This window comes from Empidonax traillii, unplaced genomic scaffold (assembly GCF_003031625.1).
Source record: "Empidonax traillii isolate 1590-97213 ecotype Southwest subspecies unplaced genomic scaffold, ASM303162v1 scaffold813:size283722, whole genome shotgun sequence".
NCBI classification, from domain to species: Eukaryota; Metazoa; Chordata; class Aves; order Passeriformes; family Tyrannidae; genus Empidonax; species Empidonax traillii.
Genome location: NW_020956006.1, coordinates 264465 through 280644, shown reverse-complemented (window position 1 = coordinate 280644; position 16180 = coordinate 264465). Strand labels below are relative to the sequence as shown.

The 16180-nt window shown below is 50.4% G+C and overlaps 1 protein-coding gene across 1 annotated transcript; it reads left to right on the top strand.

Annotated features, from left to right (window-relative positions):
* Nucleotides 1-2891: 2891 nt before the first annotated feature.
* LOC114066800 (dynein heavy chain 9, axonemal-like) lies at nt 2892-16179 on the top strand (the record flags this gene model as incomplete). Its single annotated transcript, XM_027901782.1, has 5 exons — nt 2892-3197; nt 5671-6096; nt 9480-9599; nt 14171-14359; nt 16126-16179. Coding segments are annotated over 5 exons (1095 nt in total), but the record flags the coding sequence as incomplete, so codon positions are not given.
* Between the last annotated feature and the right edge of the window lies 1 nt (nt 16180).

Genomic DNA, 16180 nt, shown 5'->3' with positions numbered 1-16180 from the left:
CTGGTGCTTGGAGTTGATCCACTGGGGAGAGGAGGGTTTTGATCACTGGGTATGACCTGGTTGTGCCCTGGGCCTGAGCACTGGTGCTCAGCAGCACCATTCTCCAGAGTCCTGTAGCTTGGATGGCATGACAATTAATGATGAGTTTGTGTTTCTATAGATTGGGCACTGTGGCCTCAGCACGAGGGGCTGTTGTGCCAGGAGCTGCAGGTACTTTTTGACTTGGCTGTTCCAGTTTCAAATTAACCTCTCTGCCTCCTTTAACTCTTCTCTCCCCCCAGTTTTTTTTTTCTTCTGAGATTTGTACATCTTTATGTTGTTGCTTCTACAGAAACACTTTTCCATCAGCTTACAGCCCTCTGTCCCTGCAGACAGCAGTGTCCTCAGCACTCAGGAAAGCAAAAGCCTCCTTCCTATTAGGACATAATGGACTGGGAAGATGTGTGGGATGAGTCATTTGTTTTTCAGAGTGCTGTTTGCCATGGAGAGGTCAGCACTCAGATCAGAGCCCACTGCTGAGTAATTCTGAGGATGCCTTTGGTTAATATTGCATCACTGCATTTCAGATTTGTGTCTGGCTTGTGCTATCAATTAATCGCTGACCTTTGTGATATATTTTGTGTTCTTGAAACCAGGCAGGGACAATCAGATAAAATGAGTCTCCTGGGAGCCTGCCCTCCAGGTTTTCTGTTCTTTAATAATTTTTCTCATGCTGTCCTGGTGGTAGGCAAGTGCTTCTCCCTTCCCTCCCCTGCTGAAGTCACTGCACATTACCCTTGAATCTCTGGTTTGCTTTGCTCTTTCCTGTTCCACCTCACGTTAGTAATTGTTCATCAGGAAACTGCTCACAGGTTTCTCCTAAAATCACAGAATCACAGAACCACAGCATGGCTGTGTTTGGAAGGACCTTAAGGATCATCCCATTCCAACCATCTTCCATGGACAACCTCCACCAGCCCAGGTTGCTCCAAGCCCCATCCAACCTGGCCTTGGACACATCCAGGGATCCTGGGGCAGCCACAGCTTCTCTGGGCAACCTGTGCCAGGGCCTGCCCACCCTCACAGGGAAGAGTTTCTTCTGTATATTTAACCTAAATTTCCCCTCTTTCAGTCTGAAGCCATCCCCTCATGTCCTATCACTGCAGGCCCTTGTAAATAGTCCTTCCCCAGCCTTCCTGCATTTTTAAAATGCTGACAGTGCTGTAGCCAGTGATTTCCCCTTCCATCACTGCCTGTGCTTGGCAGGGCACTCTCTGTTCCCCCGGGCTGTGCTGAGCTGATGCCTGCTGGCTTTGTAAAGTTGTTGAGTGCCCCGGGGATTTTAATCCCCTGCTTGTTTTGTCCTGGTCATGTAAAACCCTGAAGCTGCTGTTTGTGTGTCTATGCAGCACACAAAGGCTGGGTTTTGGGCAGAAGGTCACAGGCTCTATCTGCCATCAGCAAAGCTCCCTTCAATCCCCTGCAATCCCCCAAGAGCTGGAGCTGAACAAGGAGCTGCCTCAAGTTTGTCAAATGAGGGGATTAAGTGCTCCTGTGAGCCTGGATTTACAGCCCTGCCTTTGTCCTGGTGAAAGCAGCCCCACAGTGCCAGCAGCAGGGGATGGTGATGGATGAAGGGCATGCGGAGACTCCTGAGAAACTGCTCTCTGTGTGAGGCCGATGCCGAACGTCAACAGCTGCAGTTTGGAGATTGCAGCGTGTGCTCTCCCTTCTGGTGTCAAATGTGTCACACAAAAAACAAGTGTCCGCCTTCCCTTCTAGGGAACATTTCTGTGTAGGTAAATATGTGCCCCAGGACCTCTTAGTGATCCTTTAGGAGCCTGAGATCAGGAACGTGAAAACCTCCGTGATCTGCCCACAGCCTTGGGAATTTCACTGAAATCGGAGATTTTAAAAAGAGAATTTCTGTGTGCAAAGTGGAAGCCTGTGTGACCTCCCCACCTTGCAAACACTTCAGCCTGAAACTGGACAGGGCTCCTGGGAGGGAACAGTGTGTGAGGAGCTGCCACCACGGCTGTGCCTCTTGGGGACCAGCTCAATGCGACATCTCCCCAGGCTCATCTGACATCACATTCAAAGCCCCTTGAGCCTTGGAGCTGGACCTGTTAGCAGATCCCAACTGTAATCTTTCTAGGTGAAAAATTATGTTAGAAAGAAGTTCTTCCCTGTGAGGGTGGGGAGGCCCTGGCACAGGTTGTCCAGTGAAGCTGTGGCTGTCCCTGGATCCCTGGAAGTGTCCAAGCTTAGGTTGGACGGGGCTTGGAGCAGCCTGGGCTCGTGGAAGGTGTCCCTGCCCATGGCAGGGGGTGGGACTGGATGAGCTTTAATGTCCTTTCCAACCCAAACAATTCTGTGATTCTCTGACTCAGTGGTTCCTGGTTCATAGGTCTTCCTCAAAACCACCATGTGCTCAATCCTCCTGGTGAAATGACACAAAAAATGGAGGGGCAGGCACTGATTTCTTGTCTCTGGTGACCAATGACAGGACCCAAGGGAATGGCTGGAGCTGTGTCAGGGCAGGGGCAGGTTTACAATGACAGAAGCTTCCTGCAAGATCATCCCAAGAATATCTGAAATATGCTTCCTCCTGCTTCCCACTGGGTCCTGCCCAAAGCAGTGCCCAGTGTTGCCTTAGTCGCTCTGTCCAGTTTCCCAGCAGAGGCAGGGAACAGGGGTGGGACAATTCCCTTATCCTGCTGGTGCTGGGACCTCCCCAGCTGGGTTCCTCACGGGGCTCTTCACTGCTGCCAGGGGGCTTGGTGTGTGCACCACGTGTGGGCTCTGCAACCAGGAGCAAAGGAGAGCAGGAGTGTCCTGTCCACAGCTGGAAATGTTGCTTCCCAGGGCACTGCCTCACAGACAGGCCCTCCCTGCCTGTGGGTCCCACTCAGGGCTGCTGGGGACTATCCCTGCTCCCACGTGTGTCTTCTCCCCAGGTGGATGAGCTGAAGGCCAAGCTGGCAGCCCAGGAGGTGGAGCTGAAGCAGAAGAGTGAGGATGCTGACAAGCTGATCGAGGTGGTGGGGGTGGAGACGGAGAAGGTGAGCAGGAAAAAGGCCGTGGCCGACGAGGAGGAGAGGAAGGTGGCACTGATCACCCAGGAGGTGGAGCAGAAGCAGAAGGACTGTGAGGAGGACCTGGCCAAGGCTGAGCCAGCCCTGGCAGCTGCCCAGGCTGCTCTCAACACCCTCAACAAGGTAAGGTGAGGATTCCCAGGGGGATCCAGTATCCCCCCTGCACCATGTTCCCCTTTACTCATCTCCATGGAAAGGAGCAGACAGAACCAGTCCAAAGGAAGGTGCCACTGGGGAAATGTATAACCAGGAAATAAGGACTGCTCTGATTGCAGGAGACCAACTGACTGGTTTAGGAAAGACTTTTGGTGCTCCAGGGGTCCCCATTTGGAGCCCAACAAACACGCACCTGGAATTTCTTTGATCTGCAGTTCATGCGGCATCCTGGAGCACCAAACTCCCACTGCACACAAGGCACAGGGAAAATCCAGGAGCTGAAAAATACAGGGTTATTATTGACATGATCACAGCAAGGAATGGCTCAGTCCTCCTTCAAACCATGGCTCAGTCACAGCCCTGTTTGGAGGCAGGAAAGCAACTCCGAGCCATCCAAAATGGGGGTTCTGTTGGATTAGATCTTGGGAAAGATGGGATTTTGGGTTTTGCTTTGGCTGTGGTTCATGGAAGGGAAAGGACTGTACAAAAGGAAGGTGTTTGTCTCTCCACTGGTTTTGGTTTTGTGCTGGAGCTGTGGAGTATCTCATTAGACAAAGCTGGGGAGATGCTGGGATTCTTTCCAGGGACCTGTAAAGCAGCAGAGCACTGGAAGCCATGGGCTCCTTTACCTGCTAATTGGAAATGCATCAGAGAGCCTGACCTGCTCTCTGACATGAATAACCAGTAATGTTTATGTGTGTATATATAGTTTCTCCCCAATTATCTCAGTCATCTTACTGGGAGAGCACAGTTATATGCAACATTAACAGGGCAAACAGTGAGCAAAGCTGGTGAGGAGAATCCAGTAATATATATATATATATATATATATATAGTCAGCTACCAGAGAGCTCAGTGAGGATGTGGATTTGTGGACAGTCCTGTGACACTGTCACCTGCCAGTGCAAAAGAAGAGCAGCCATGGCCATAGGGATGTGTGTCCTGTGCAAAGTGTGTGGAGAGGGAAGGAGAGCAGGTGCCTTTGCACTAATCCAGGAGAAGGAGCACAGCATCATGGAATATGCTGGGTTGGAAGGGACTCACAAGGATCATCCAGTCCAACTCCTGGCCTTGCACAGGCCCATCCCCAAGAGCCCCACCCTGTGCCCCAGAGGATCATCCAAAGCCTCCTGCAGCTCTGGCAGCCTTGGGGCTGTGCCCACTGCCCTGGGGAGCCTGTTCAGTGCCCAACCAGCCTGTGGGGGAAGAACCTTTTGCTGAGATCCACCCTGAGCCTGCCCTGACACAGCTCCAGGCTGTTCCCTCAGGTATATGTACTTCCCTTGATGTGTGGGACTAGGGCTGCAACTTGAACCCAGCTTGATTTCTGCTCCTTTGTTTGTGATGGGAGGATTATCTTTTCAGATGCTTTAAACAGTTCCCTTTGGTGCCCTCAGAACCCTCTGTACCCACAACTGCTCTCAGGAGAGCTAGCCAGGCTCAGCCTTTGGCAGGGTTTAGCTCTCATTCTGTTCCATACAGTTTAAATTTTCCTTTTCCTTTTTTTTTCCATGTGAGCCAAGAAGTGACCCTGAGCTGGGTCAGCCCAGCTTTGGCTGTGCCAGAGGGACCCTCTGCAGCCCTTCTGCCCCTGCTTGAGTGTTAATGCCTTTTGCAGGGTTTGGTGGCAGGGAGAGTGACTGAGGCAAACTGAGAGGCTATACTTATGGAGAGGTAAGTATATACATAAATGAGATAGTTTTTTATATACATATAAAAATATATTAAAATTATCTCATTTAAGTATATACTGTAAGATAATTAAGGTAGTTATTCTATGGACCATGAGGGGTTGTGAGAGATGCAGTGCAGAGCACCTGCAAAATGAAAAAAAAAATGCACACCCAGATGTGAGAGTGAGTTTGAAAATGTGAGAAATCAGGGTTTAGAGACAAAAACGCCCTTTCAGCTCCTCCAGTGCAGTTTGGCTGCTTGCCCTGTGAGGGTGCCTGGGCTCTTTCTCAGTAGCTGCGTTGCCTGGGCCCTGAGGATGGCAGGACATGGGACCCAGTGGATCTGGTGTTTTGGCATCATCATCTCAGCCTGGGGAGGAGGGAACGTGAAGGGACGCTCTGAAGGCTGTTCTAGAGGGGCTGGGAGCTATTTCTAGAGGTTATTATTTGGAAACATTTCTTTCTTCCTTATCCCAGTCACCTGAGAGGGCAGGAAACATCCAGCTCCCCCAGGCAGCAGGGAAGGGGTGGGAGTGTGGGGAGGAGCAGTGTGCTGAGCTGGTGCCAGGTGGGATGTCAGGAGCTGGATGCAGGGAGTGGAGCAGGTGTGCTGGGAAGATGCAGAGCAGGGATCTAAAGGCAGCGCTGTAGGGGCTGAGAGGAGCCCAATTTGTCAGACTGATGGCTCGGGAGCCTGACTCTATTAGTGCAGAGTGGAAAGCAAGCCCATTCGTTTTTATCTAACAACCTGCTTTTCCCCTTTCCAGACCAATCTGACAGAGCTGAGATCCTTTGGGTCCCCCCCTTCTGCCGTCAGCAACGTCACTGCAGCCGTGATGGTGCTGACGGCCCCGGGAGGGAAGATCCCCAAGGACAGGAGCTGGAAAGCAGCCAAAGTGGCCATGGCCAGGGTGGATGGCTTCCTGGACTCCCTGATCAAGTTCAACAAGGAGAACATCCACGAGAACTGCCTCAAAGCCCTCCAGCCTTATTTACAAGACCCCAAGTTCAACCCCGAGTTCGTGGCCACCAAGTCGGCGGCGGCGGCCGGGCTGTGCTCCTGGGTGGTGAACATCGTGCGCTTCCACGGCGTCTTCTCTGAGGTGCAGCCCAAGAGGCAGGCCCTGAGCAGGGCCAACACTGAGCTGGCAACAGCCCAGGACAAGCTGAGCACCATCAAGGCCAAAATTGCGGTAAGTGCCCTGTGGTGGGACCCGTCACTGCCTGGGGAGAAATCCCCTGCTTTGGGGGAAGCTGCTTCTCTGCACTTGTGGGTTTTTTAAGGGCAGGTTGGGGATCCAAAGGTTTGGGCCACTGTAGGGTTTTCTATCCCTTCTATTTCAGTGAAGCCCAGAAATCCAGCTGTGTCCTGGGCTGTGGCACAGGAAGAGTGGGAAGTGGGGTGAGGGGGGGATTCTGCCCCTCAGCTCCACTCTGGGGAAACCACACCTGGCACAGGTTGCCCAGAGAAGCTGTGGCTGTCCCATCCCTGGAAGTGTCCAAGACCAGGTTGGATGGGGCTTGGAGCAACCTAGGATAGAGGAAGGAGTCCCTGCCCATGGCAGGGGGTGGAATGAGATGGGCTTTAAGTTCTCTTTCCACCCAAACCATTCTGGGATTCTCTAACTGTATTATAGGATACAGCTGCTTTCTAAATTCCATCTGTTAGTCTCCAACCTTGCACCTGAAGAGGAAGGTTAGTTATGAACTCTTATTACTCCCACCTAATTTTTGTAACATAATTTACCTCTTCTCATGGATCCTCAGGAAACTCCTTCTCTCAACCCAGTGTGTACCCAGTGTGTGTGCAGGGCAGAGGGACTGGAGGCTGATTCAGAGCTGGGCTGGCCTTGTGCTCAGGCAGGTTCTGCAGGATCACAACTGCTCTGGTAAGAGCCTCATTTGTCCCAGCACAGCTCCCTGGCAGCACATCTTGTACCTTATTTGGGATGTTGCTACTTAATAAATAAATAAATAAATAAATGTTCTCTGAATAGAAGAAATTCCAGTGTGATTAAAAGTGCATTTCCACAGAGTGTGGCTTCAGGCCTTCAGAAAATCATCTCTGTGTTAAAATACATCCTGCTTTATGCTGCTTTTCTCTGTGGTCACTCCAGGCTGATACCTCCTAAGAACAGAATGTGGGAACGAGCTCCTCCAGAACCTGCCTGGTTTTGGGCTGCTTTGGCTCTGGGATCCCTCTCTGGGAGTGGGATCCCCTGCATGGCTGGAACTGCAGCTGGGGGAGGGTCCCAGGCAGTGCCTGAGTAGCCCTGCCAGGGGCAGCAGGTCCCTGCACTCATAATTTCCACCAGCACATCTTCCTCTCAGAAAACACATCACTCTTTTGATGTTTCTGACGCTTATTATTCTTAAAATGCTTACTGCACTTTTTACCTAGAAATACAGAAACCCAGTGCAGAGCTCTCCAGTCGCCCCTTCCTGCTGCAGATGAAAGGAGGCACCTGGAGCAGAGATGGATTTGGAGGGCTTTAGTGTCTAATTCTCCCACTTCAGATGTGCAATACAGTGCTGGGGAACTTTTTTCATCCCTTTATGCCTCTCTTTTCAAAAGCTTTTAATGCCTGGGCTTTTCTTTTTTTTTCTTTTCTTTTTTTTTTTAAGGAGTGGGATTTTGTTAAAGCAAATTGCAATCTTTGGGGAGATTACTGGTACCTCTCTGGCATGCACTTACAAAACTGCCTGGTTTAGGTGCATTTTCCCCTCTGCAGATGGGTAGTGATGCTGCTCAGCGTGGAATGGATGTGGAGGTACATCCCTACTTATCAAACTGGGATATCTTGGGCAGCTTCACTGCTGTGGGGCTGATTCATACCTGCTCACAGATGGGCCCCAAGATGTTACATACCCATTTTCAGTAATAAATGAGACTGTTCTGATTGTCTGAAACACTAAATACCTTTGCATCTCCTTTGCCTGCTTGGGAAATAAGATGCTGTGGCCCTGGGGAGGGTGGAGGTAAAAGCCAGGAGTGTGTTCACAGCTGTATTTGTGTGTCACTCTGGAGTGTGTCTGATGGGGTCCTGCAGGTCTGGCCTGTTCTTCAGACCAGATATATGTATATATTCCATAGATACGTAATTATCAGATTGTGCTTGAATAATGGGATTTGATCTATATGAGGCTTTGTAGGCACATACATCCATATGCACACAGGGACAGAAACTTTTTGTGTTATTAGTTCCAAGGCAGGTCAAGGAGAGACTGCTTTGTTTTTTTCCAGTATCCAGGATGGCTGCAGAGATCCCTAATATAATCCTTTTTCATTTTCAGGTTTGTTTCTAGTGTGTACCTCAGCGTTAAAGTGATTTACAAGCAGTTTAGCCTTAAGCAGTCTGCACTGGGTGCAGATAAAATCAATTATTACTTCTCTTATCAGAACTGAAATGCTCCAAGTGCTTGTGGGAGCTGTTGCTTTGCTTTAGATCAGAGTGTGAACAGCTCTGTCCAAGCAAAGGGCTCTTCAGCTTCTCCAGGTGCTTTGGCCCCTTTTCTGCCCCTTCCCAGCCCTGAAGCTCCATGCATTGACCTTCATGGGAGGTGATCCCACCTCTCTGGGGGCTCCTGGCCCGGATTTTGGCAACTTTTAGAGCAGCACAATTTTATTGCCTTCCCTGTGATATTCCCTTCTCAAAACAGAGTGAGGGAATGGCTTGGACGTGGTTCAGCTGCACCTCCAGCCACTCCAGGAACCCCTTGAGGATTTAAGCACAACTTGGGGAGGCAGCAGAGCCTCAAGGACTGCTCTGAGATCAAGAGGCTGCAGCATCAGGATAGATCAGATTTGGTTTCCTCAGCTGCCTGCTCATTGCTCAGCCATAACACTGTCCTGGGGGCTTGGCCATAAGGACCCCCTGCCTTATCCAGTTTAAATTCACAGCAGGGCAGAGCCCCAGTAACTTAGTTTTGAGTGTCCTTTGCCTCTGCCTGGTGCTGAGGGTGTGTTACATCAGGAGCACAGCCCAGCCTTGCTCCATGCTGGCTCCTGGTGCCAGCCAGGGTGGGTGAGCTGGGCTTGGCCAGTCCTGCCACAGGGCCAGGCAGCTCTGTTTGCTTGAGTGTCACAGGATCCTGGAATTGTTTGAGTTGGAAGGGACCTTACAGTTCATCTCCTTCCACCCCCTGCCATGGGCAGGAACACCTTCCACCAGCCCAGGTTGCTCCAAGCCCCGTCCAACCTGGCCTTGGACACTTCCAGGGATGGGGCAGCTTCTCTGGGCAACCTGTGCCAGGGCCTGCCCACCCTCACAGGGAAGAATGTCCTTCTAATATCCAATCTAAACCTGTTCTCTTTCAATCTGAAGCCACTGCTCCTTGTGCTGTTCTTCCAGGCCCTTGCCCCAAGTTCCTCTCCAGCTCTCTTGGAGTGCCTTTAGACACTGGACAGAGCTCCAAGTTCTCCCCAGAGCCTTCTCTTCTGCAGGCTGAACACCCCCAGCTCTCCCAGCCTTTCCCCATGGCAGAGGTGCTCCCGCCCTCCCAGCGTGTCTTGGTGACTCCACACCCTCCTTGTGTCACTCAAGCTGTGCTGTTGCTTTCTCTGTTTCCCGTGCAGCGCCTCGACCAGAACCTGGGCAGGCTCAGGGCCCAGTTTGAGGAGGCCACTTCAGACAAGCTCAAGTGCCAGCAGGAGGCTGCAGCCACAGCGAGAACCATCGCCCTGGCCAACAGGCTGGTGAGTGTCCCAAACACAGCTCTGCTGGCACCCGAGGGAGGGGCTGGGAGCTGAGATGAGCCACGGGCACACGGCACATTCCATCCCCTCCTTTGTCTGGAATACATTTCCTTCACTGCAGCAAGTTCCAGTAATGAAAATGCTTTTGCATTGGCTGTTTTCATCCATCAGGGCAGCTCAGCTCGTTAAAGGGACTGGCTCTGCTCTCTTCACAGCTCTCACCTCCTGTTTTCTGCTTTCAATGTGTCATCAAGTACAGAGGGGCCAAAACTATATGGCTCAAAAATTGTATTATGAAAACAAAGGTGAGAACTTGCAGCTCTGCAGGTTTTGAAATGACAAAAATTAGAGTGAAAAGCTCTCTAAAAGCAGCACCTGTCCCTGTTACCCAGACACCCAGTCTGTGGTGTCTGCAGCCCCCCATCCTGTGCAGAGCAAGACTGAGGAGATGTCAGAGCCTGGGAGGTGATGTCTGCTGCCCTCACTGCCCCATCAGCTGGAGCCCCAGCTCACACCCAGTGCTGTAAATGTCCTCAGTGCTTCATAGTTTGGCCTCTGCACCTTTGGCTGTTAACCTGGAGCCAGTTTCTTCTCCAAGCAGGGGACTGGGCTGCAGGAACCTGATCTGTGCTGAACTCTGGCCTGGGGTGAGGGAAGAACAGCACAAGGAGCAGTGGCTTCAGACTGAAAGAGAACAGGTTTAGATTGGGTATTAGAAGGAAATTCTTCCCTGTGGGAGTGGGCAGGCCCTGGCACAGGCTGCCCGGAGAAGCTGTGGCTGCCCCAGCCCTGGAAGTGTCCCAGGACAGGTTGGACGGGGCTTGGAGTGACCTGGGCTGGTGGAAGGTGTCCCTGCCCATGGCAGGGGGTGGAAGGAGATGAACTGTAAGGTCCCTTCCAACCCAAACCATTCTATGACACCACATCCCAGACCATAGTGGTTCCATCTTTTCCTCAACCCATGACCTGGGAACTAGGTGGAACCTTAACGATGCCATGATTCTATAGTGTCAGAAATTCATCATTTTGCAGAGTAGGCAAGGGACTACCTGCATCACCTGCATCCCAACTTCCTGCTGTGCACTGCACACCGTCTCCTGTGGCGTCCTGGCTTTGATCTAGGAATAGCTCTTGACAGCCCTCGCTGGTGTGCAGTTCATTTGACATTCAGGATGTGTCACCTGTGTGGTTGTGGGCAGAAATGAGTTCCCAGACTTTGAAATAGACACATTTGAGGTTGTATGAAGAATAGAACTGAACAGAGAATGATGCTTTGGAATAACAAATGAACCTGGGGGATGAAGGCAATCCCAGCCCTGACAGTGCCAGATTGGCATCTCCTGAACTCCAGATGACCTAAGGAAGATGCTTCAGGATCCAGGAGACAGGGAGCAGGGATCTGTGCATCAGAGAGGGAGGCTGGCTGGTGATGGAGTTTGTGAGTGGGTGTCGCTAATGCAGCATATGACATTTAGTGATGACAAATGCAAAATAATGTGCGCAGGGAAAACAAACTGTAATCATGCAGTTACATGGATGGGGCCTAATTACACTATTATCACTCACTGAAGAGCTCTTGGAGTGGTTGAAATGAGTTCTCAGGAACAGCAACATGGCACTTGACTGGAGGAAGAAAGACAAACTTAATATTAGTAATTGGTAGAAAAAAACTCGGGGAGCAGAATTAAACATCATTGTATCAGGTTGTCAGTGCTCCATCCCACACGTCTGAGCAAGTGGTTACCCCATCTCAGGAGGGTGGGGACAACTTAGAAAAGCTCCAGCCAAGTATAGAACCACTTCTGTGTGAGAAGAGAGGAAATAGGTTGGGACTCTTCATTCTGGAAAAGGTGTAGAGGGGATGGATGTGAGAGAAGCCTCTGAAGTCATGACTGCTGTGCCAAAGGTGAATGGGGAGTGGGTGTTCACTATCCCTCATTATCAAAGGCTAAAGGGACTCCCATGAGGAGCTTTTAATTTACTGCTTGCTTCATAAAAAGAATTCCAATGACTTCTAGGATGTGAGGTGGAAGACATCTGGGATGTCTGGAACGTATTAAAACTGGCAGTAGTGTGTGATTCAAGCGAAGGAAGAGAGAAGACCTGTAGGACCTAAGTGGATAAAAAGTGACCTAAAGAAATTAATTAAAAGTATGTAGTCACTCTACAAGAATTAGGAAAATCAGATCAATAAAGACTTCTTGGTCTCAGCGATGCTCTGGGAGTAGTATGGGAGCTGACTTCAAGGAGACTGGAGGGAAGAACTTTAGATGCTTCATCTATAAAAACCACAAAGGAAAGATGGAAGAACTGGACTCTGCACTGTAACTGTAGTTGAGATTAAGGGTAATTTAGGCATGATCCTTAAAATTAACCAATAGCTTAAAAGTAGTGTTTTGCTTCTTTTTCAACAAGCAGGATAAGGTAAGGACTGATATGTGGGCTGAGAGCAGGGTCTGTCTAGCTTCAGGTGGACTCCAGAAAATGCCCAGGACAGAGCAGGACCAGGGCAGGTATAGGCTGTGCTGCCTGTTCCCTGCTATTTTCCAGCCTTCATATGCTCCGCTGTAAGGAATGTGGATTTACAAGGTGAGACAACCTTATAAGACTGAGAACATAAAAATGGGCATTCCCCCAGATAAAGAGAAGCACTGTTGTAGGTGAAATACCTGGATTGTCTCGATATGGACCCACAGGAATGGGCTGAAATTCAGGGATACAAGTTGTACAGATAACTATGGATTTATAGCAGACTGTTCATCTCTTAACCAGGAGCGCACAGTCTGAGATCAGCAAAAGACACTAGTGAACCCCTGCAGCTCTGTGAGGAGGGTGGTGGTTCATGTTCATGACAGAGCAGCTCAGCTGGGGCACGTTTAGGAACAGCTCTGAGATCAGATTGGGCACAGAAAACCTGAGGCTGCTCTTTCTGTTCCTGGGAGGAGCCAGACTGCCCAGGGGACAGTTTTCTCTGATTCAGAGGGGCAGCTTTGGCAAGGCAGAAGGGCCATCAGAGGTATTATTGCAGTTGTCTGTTAGTTCTTGGGTTCACCACTCTGGTGGCCCAGAGAAGCTGTGGCTGCCCCAGCCCTGGAAGTGTCCGAGGCCAGGCTGGACGGGGCTTGGAGCAACCTGGCATAGTGGAAGGTATCCCTGCCCATGGCAGGGGGTGGGATGAGATGGTTTATGGTCCCTTCCAGCCCAAACCAATCTGAGATTCCGTGATTCTCTGAATCATAGTCGAACAGGATGAGCTGGTGCGTGGGTGCATGGTTTCACAGTGATGATGTAGATAGTCTACAAAGAATTGTAAAAATGATCCCAAGTGATGCAGATATGAAACACCAGGTGGATAAATGTAATGTATCTTGGAAAAAATATAGTTTTACTTCACATGCCCTGTAAGTGGTGCTGAGTTGGTTATTATCAGTCAGGAATGAAAGGCTGGAGTTAAGAGTTCTGTGAGTGTGTGAGCTCTGTGCTCCCAGAGGCAAAAACCCCTCACTAAAACCCAAAGCAATCTGAAATTGGATGTGAGGGTTTATTAGGAAAAGAAGAGAGAACAAAACAGAGAAAAATCCCCATCTCTGTATGAATACATTCTAAATAAGTCTTGAATGTGCAGCATTCCCACCGCCCCCTCTGCTGCACCTCAAAGGCTGGAGGAGAATGGAAATGGTGCAGAGACAGGAACAATAAAAGAAACTGGATAATAAAGATTGCATCATTCTGTACAGATAAAGATTGCAAGGCAAATCAAAAGGCTGCTTCTGAGGGAGGAATTACTGAAGAGGCTAAAGCTCTTCAAAGGAGACAGCAGAGGGGTACCGAGGGCTTGGAATCCTGAGTGGTGTGGAGAGGCTGGTGCTGGCAGGATCATTCCACTGGTTTTCCACTGGACCAACAGGTTTTATCAATTGAAAAGTTCAGGCAGCACGTCAGAGGATGTACTTTTCTACAGGAAGCACAGCTGAACTGTGTATCTGCTGCCCACAGGGTGCTGTAGATGCCAAAAGTTTGGTTGGTATCCACGGCAGCTTTGGCTCAGTCATGAGGGGAAAAGTCACCAGTTGCTGTTGAACACAAAGATCAGAGTCACAGAATGTGCTGAGTTGGGAGGGACACACAAGGATCACTGAATCCAACCCTCAGCCCTGCACAGGACCATCCCCAAGAGTCACACCCTGTGCCTGAGAGGATCATCCATCTTAACACTTCCCTCCCTTCTACCCCAGTCTCCCAGACTATTTTGCCTAAATAGTGTCATTTTTTTCCATTAAAATAGGTTTGCAGAAATGGTTTTTAACTGACAGGGCAAGATTAGGTTGAATATTAGGAAGGAATCCTTCCCTGTGAGGGTGGGCAGGCCCTGGCACAGGCTGCCCAGAGAAGCTGTGGCTGCCCCAGCCCTGGAAGTGTCCAAGGCCAGGCTGGATGGGGCTTGGAGCAACCTGGGCTGGTGGAAGGTGTTTCTACCTGTGGGAGTGGGTGGAATGAGATGAGCCTTCACCCTTCCAACCCCAAACATTCCGTGGTTCTATGAATGTTAAATTTGATTTGGGCTTTTGCAGGTTGGGGGACTGGCCTCTGAGAATGTGAGATGGGCTGAGGCTGTGAAGGCCTTCAAGGAGCAGCAGAGCACCTTGTGTGGGGATGTCCTGCTGATCACGGCCTTTGTGTCCTACCTGGGCTACTTCACCAGGAAATACCGCCAGGACCTCCTGGAGGGCATCTGGAAACCCTACCTGCACCAGCTCAAAGTAAGTCCTGATTCCTCTGAGAAGCTGCTGTTCCTGGGATTAACGTGGCCATAAATTGTGGTGCCCACAAGGATGCCCAAGGGAGGGGCAGCCCTGTGTCCCTGCTGAGCTGGGTTAAAGAGCAGGACGTAGCCACAAGTGATTTACACCTCTGTGGGGCAGATGTGGTGCCCTTGCTCCGTGAAATTGTCTTCATTCCTTCATGTCCAGAGAAAAAAAAAATCCCAAGCCTGGAGCCCAGGATGATGCTTTGCGGTTCTGACCAGCCATCAGGGCTGGCCTGGAAGGAGGGACGTGCACAGAGAAGGAATTGCTTGGAGCAGGCAGAGCTCACTGCCAGCTCTCTGCTAGGCTTGGAAAAGCTCCAGGTGTTTTTTCCATGCTGGACACAAGCTCTGTTCGTGCTGGCCATGCCTCTCAGCTGGTTGTATCCATGTCTTGCTGTTAGGACCAGATGGAGATCATCGTGCTGCAAACTCATTTAATATTTCGCTAATTTTTAGCAGGTTCCTCTCATACATCAGGAAGTTATGCCAAGAAGCTTTTAAATAAGGTCACAGTGGGGCAGTGATGGCCAAATCAAAGGGCTGACAAAATCAGCCAGTTCCTTAGTCTGAGAGAGGAAAAAAAATTCATTCTGCATTTTTTAATACTAAAACAGAAACTTAGTTAAGGAATGCAGTATTGTTCCAAAAATGACCCAACTCTGTGCTTAGAGATTTCAAGGATATGCCTGAAATTCTAATAGGAAATGAAAGGCCCACTCTGCTCAGACACCTGGCACAGGTAACTCTGTTTGTCACACCCAGCAATGGCCTCCCCTGTCAGGGAAGCATTTCTGGCCATTCTAATGCTGTTTTGCAGCAGAACAGCTGCCTTGTGAGGGGGTTAGTGATGTCCTTCCTGGCTGTCTCATAGAGAGGGACAGGGAGGAGTGTGATCTGAGCCAGTGGGACTTGGGCTGCTTTAGGGCTCTTCAGGCAAAACCCTTGGATTGCTTGTACAGTTTGTGTTTGTTCACAACAGGATTGGGGAAAGAAAACTAGATCAAAAGGACCCTGTAGAATGGGAAACCACTAATAAATCATGGAATCACAGAATGGTTTGTGTTAGAAGGGACCCTAAAGACATCTCATTCTAAACCTCTGCCATGGGCAGGTACACTTTCCACTAGCCCAGGTTGCTCCAAGCCTGGCCTTGAACATTCTGAGTATCCTTTAAGATACGTGCCTTCCAGGGATGGGGCAGCCACAGCTTCTCTGAGCAACCTGTGCCAGGGCCTGCCCGCCCTCACAGGGAAGAATTTCTTCCCAGTATCCCATCTAACCCTGTCCTCTGTCTTGAAGCCATTCCTCCTTGTTCTGTCCCTCCAGGCCCTTGTCCCCAGTCCCTCTCCAGCTCTCCTGGAGCCCCTTTAGGTCCTGGAAGGTGCTCTCAGGTCTCCCTGGAGCCTTTTCTTCTCCGGGTGAACATCCCCAGCTCCTCCAACCTGTCTCCAGAGCAGAGGGGCTCCAGCCCTCGGAGTGTCTTCATGGCCTCCTTTGGACTCTCTCCAGCTGCTCCACATCCTTTTGATGTTGTTTCCTTCAGAGTTAGAGGCAGCTCTGCAGGTGGGGTCTCATCAAAGTGGAGTAGGTGGGGAAAATGACCTCCCTCAACCTCCTACTCACACTGCTGGTGATGCGGATAAATCTGCTTTGTCAATCTTTAATCAAGCTAACTTTCCATGAAACAACCCACTGGAAGCCTCTGTCCTGTCCCCCCAGGTGCCCATCCCTGTGAGCCCGTGCCTGGCCCCCCTGGCCATGCTGGCGGACGAGG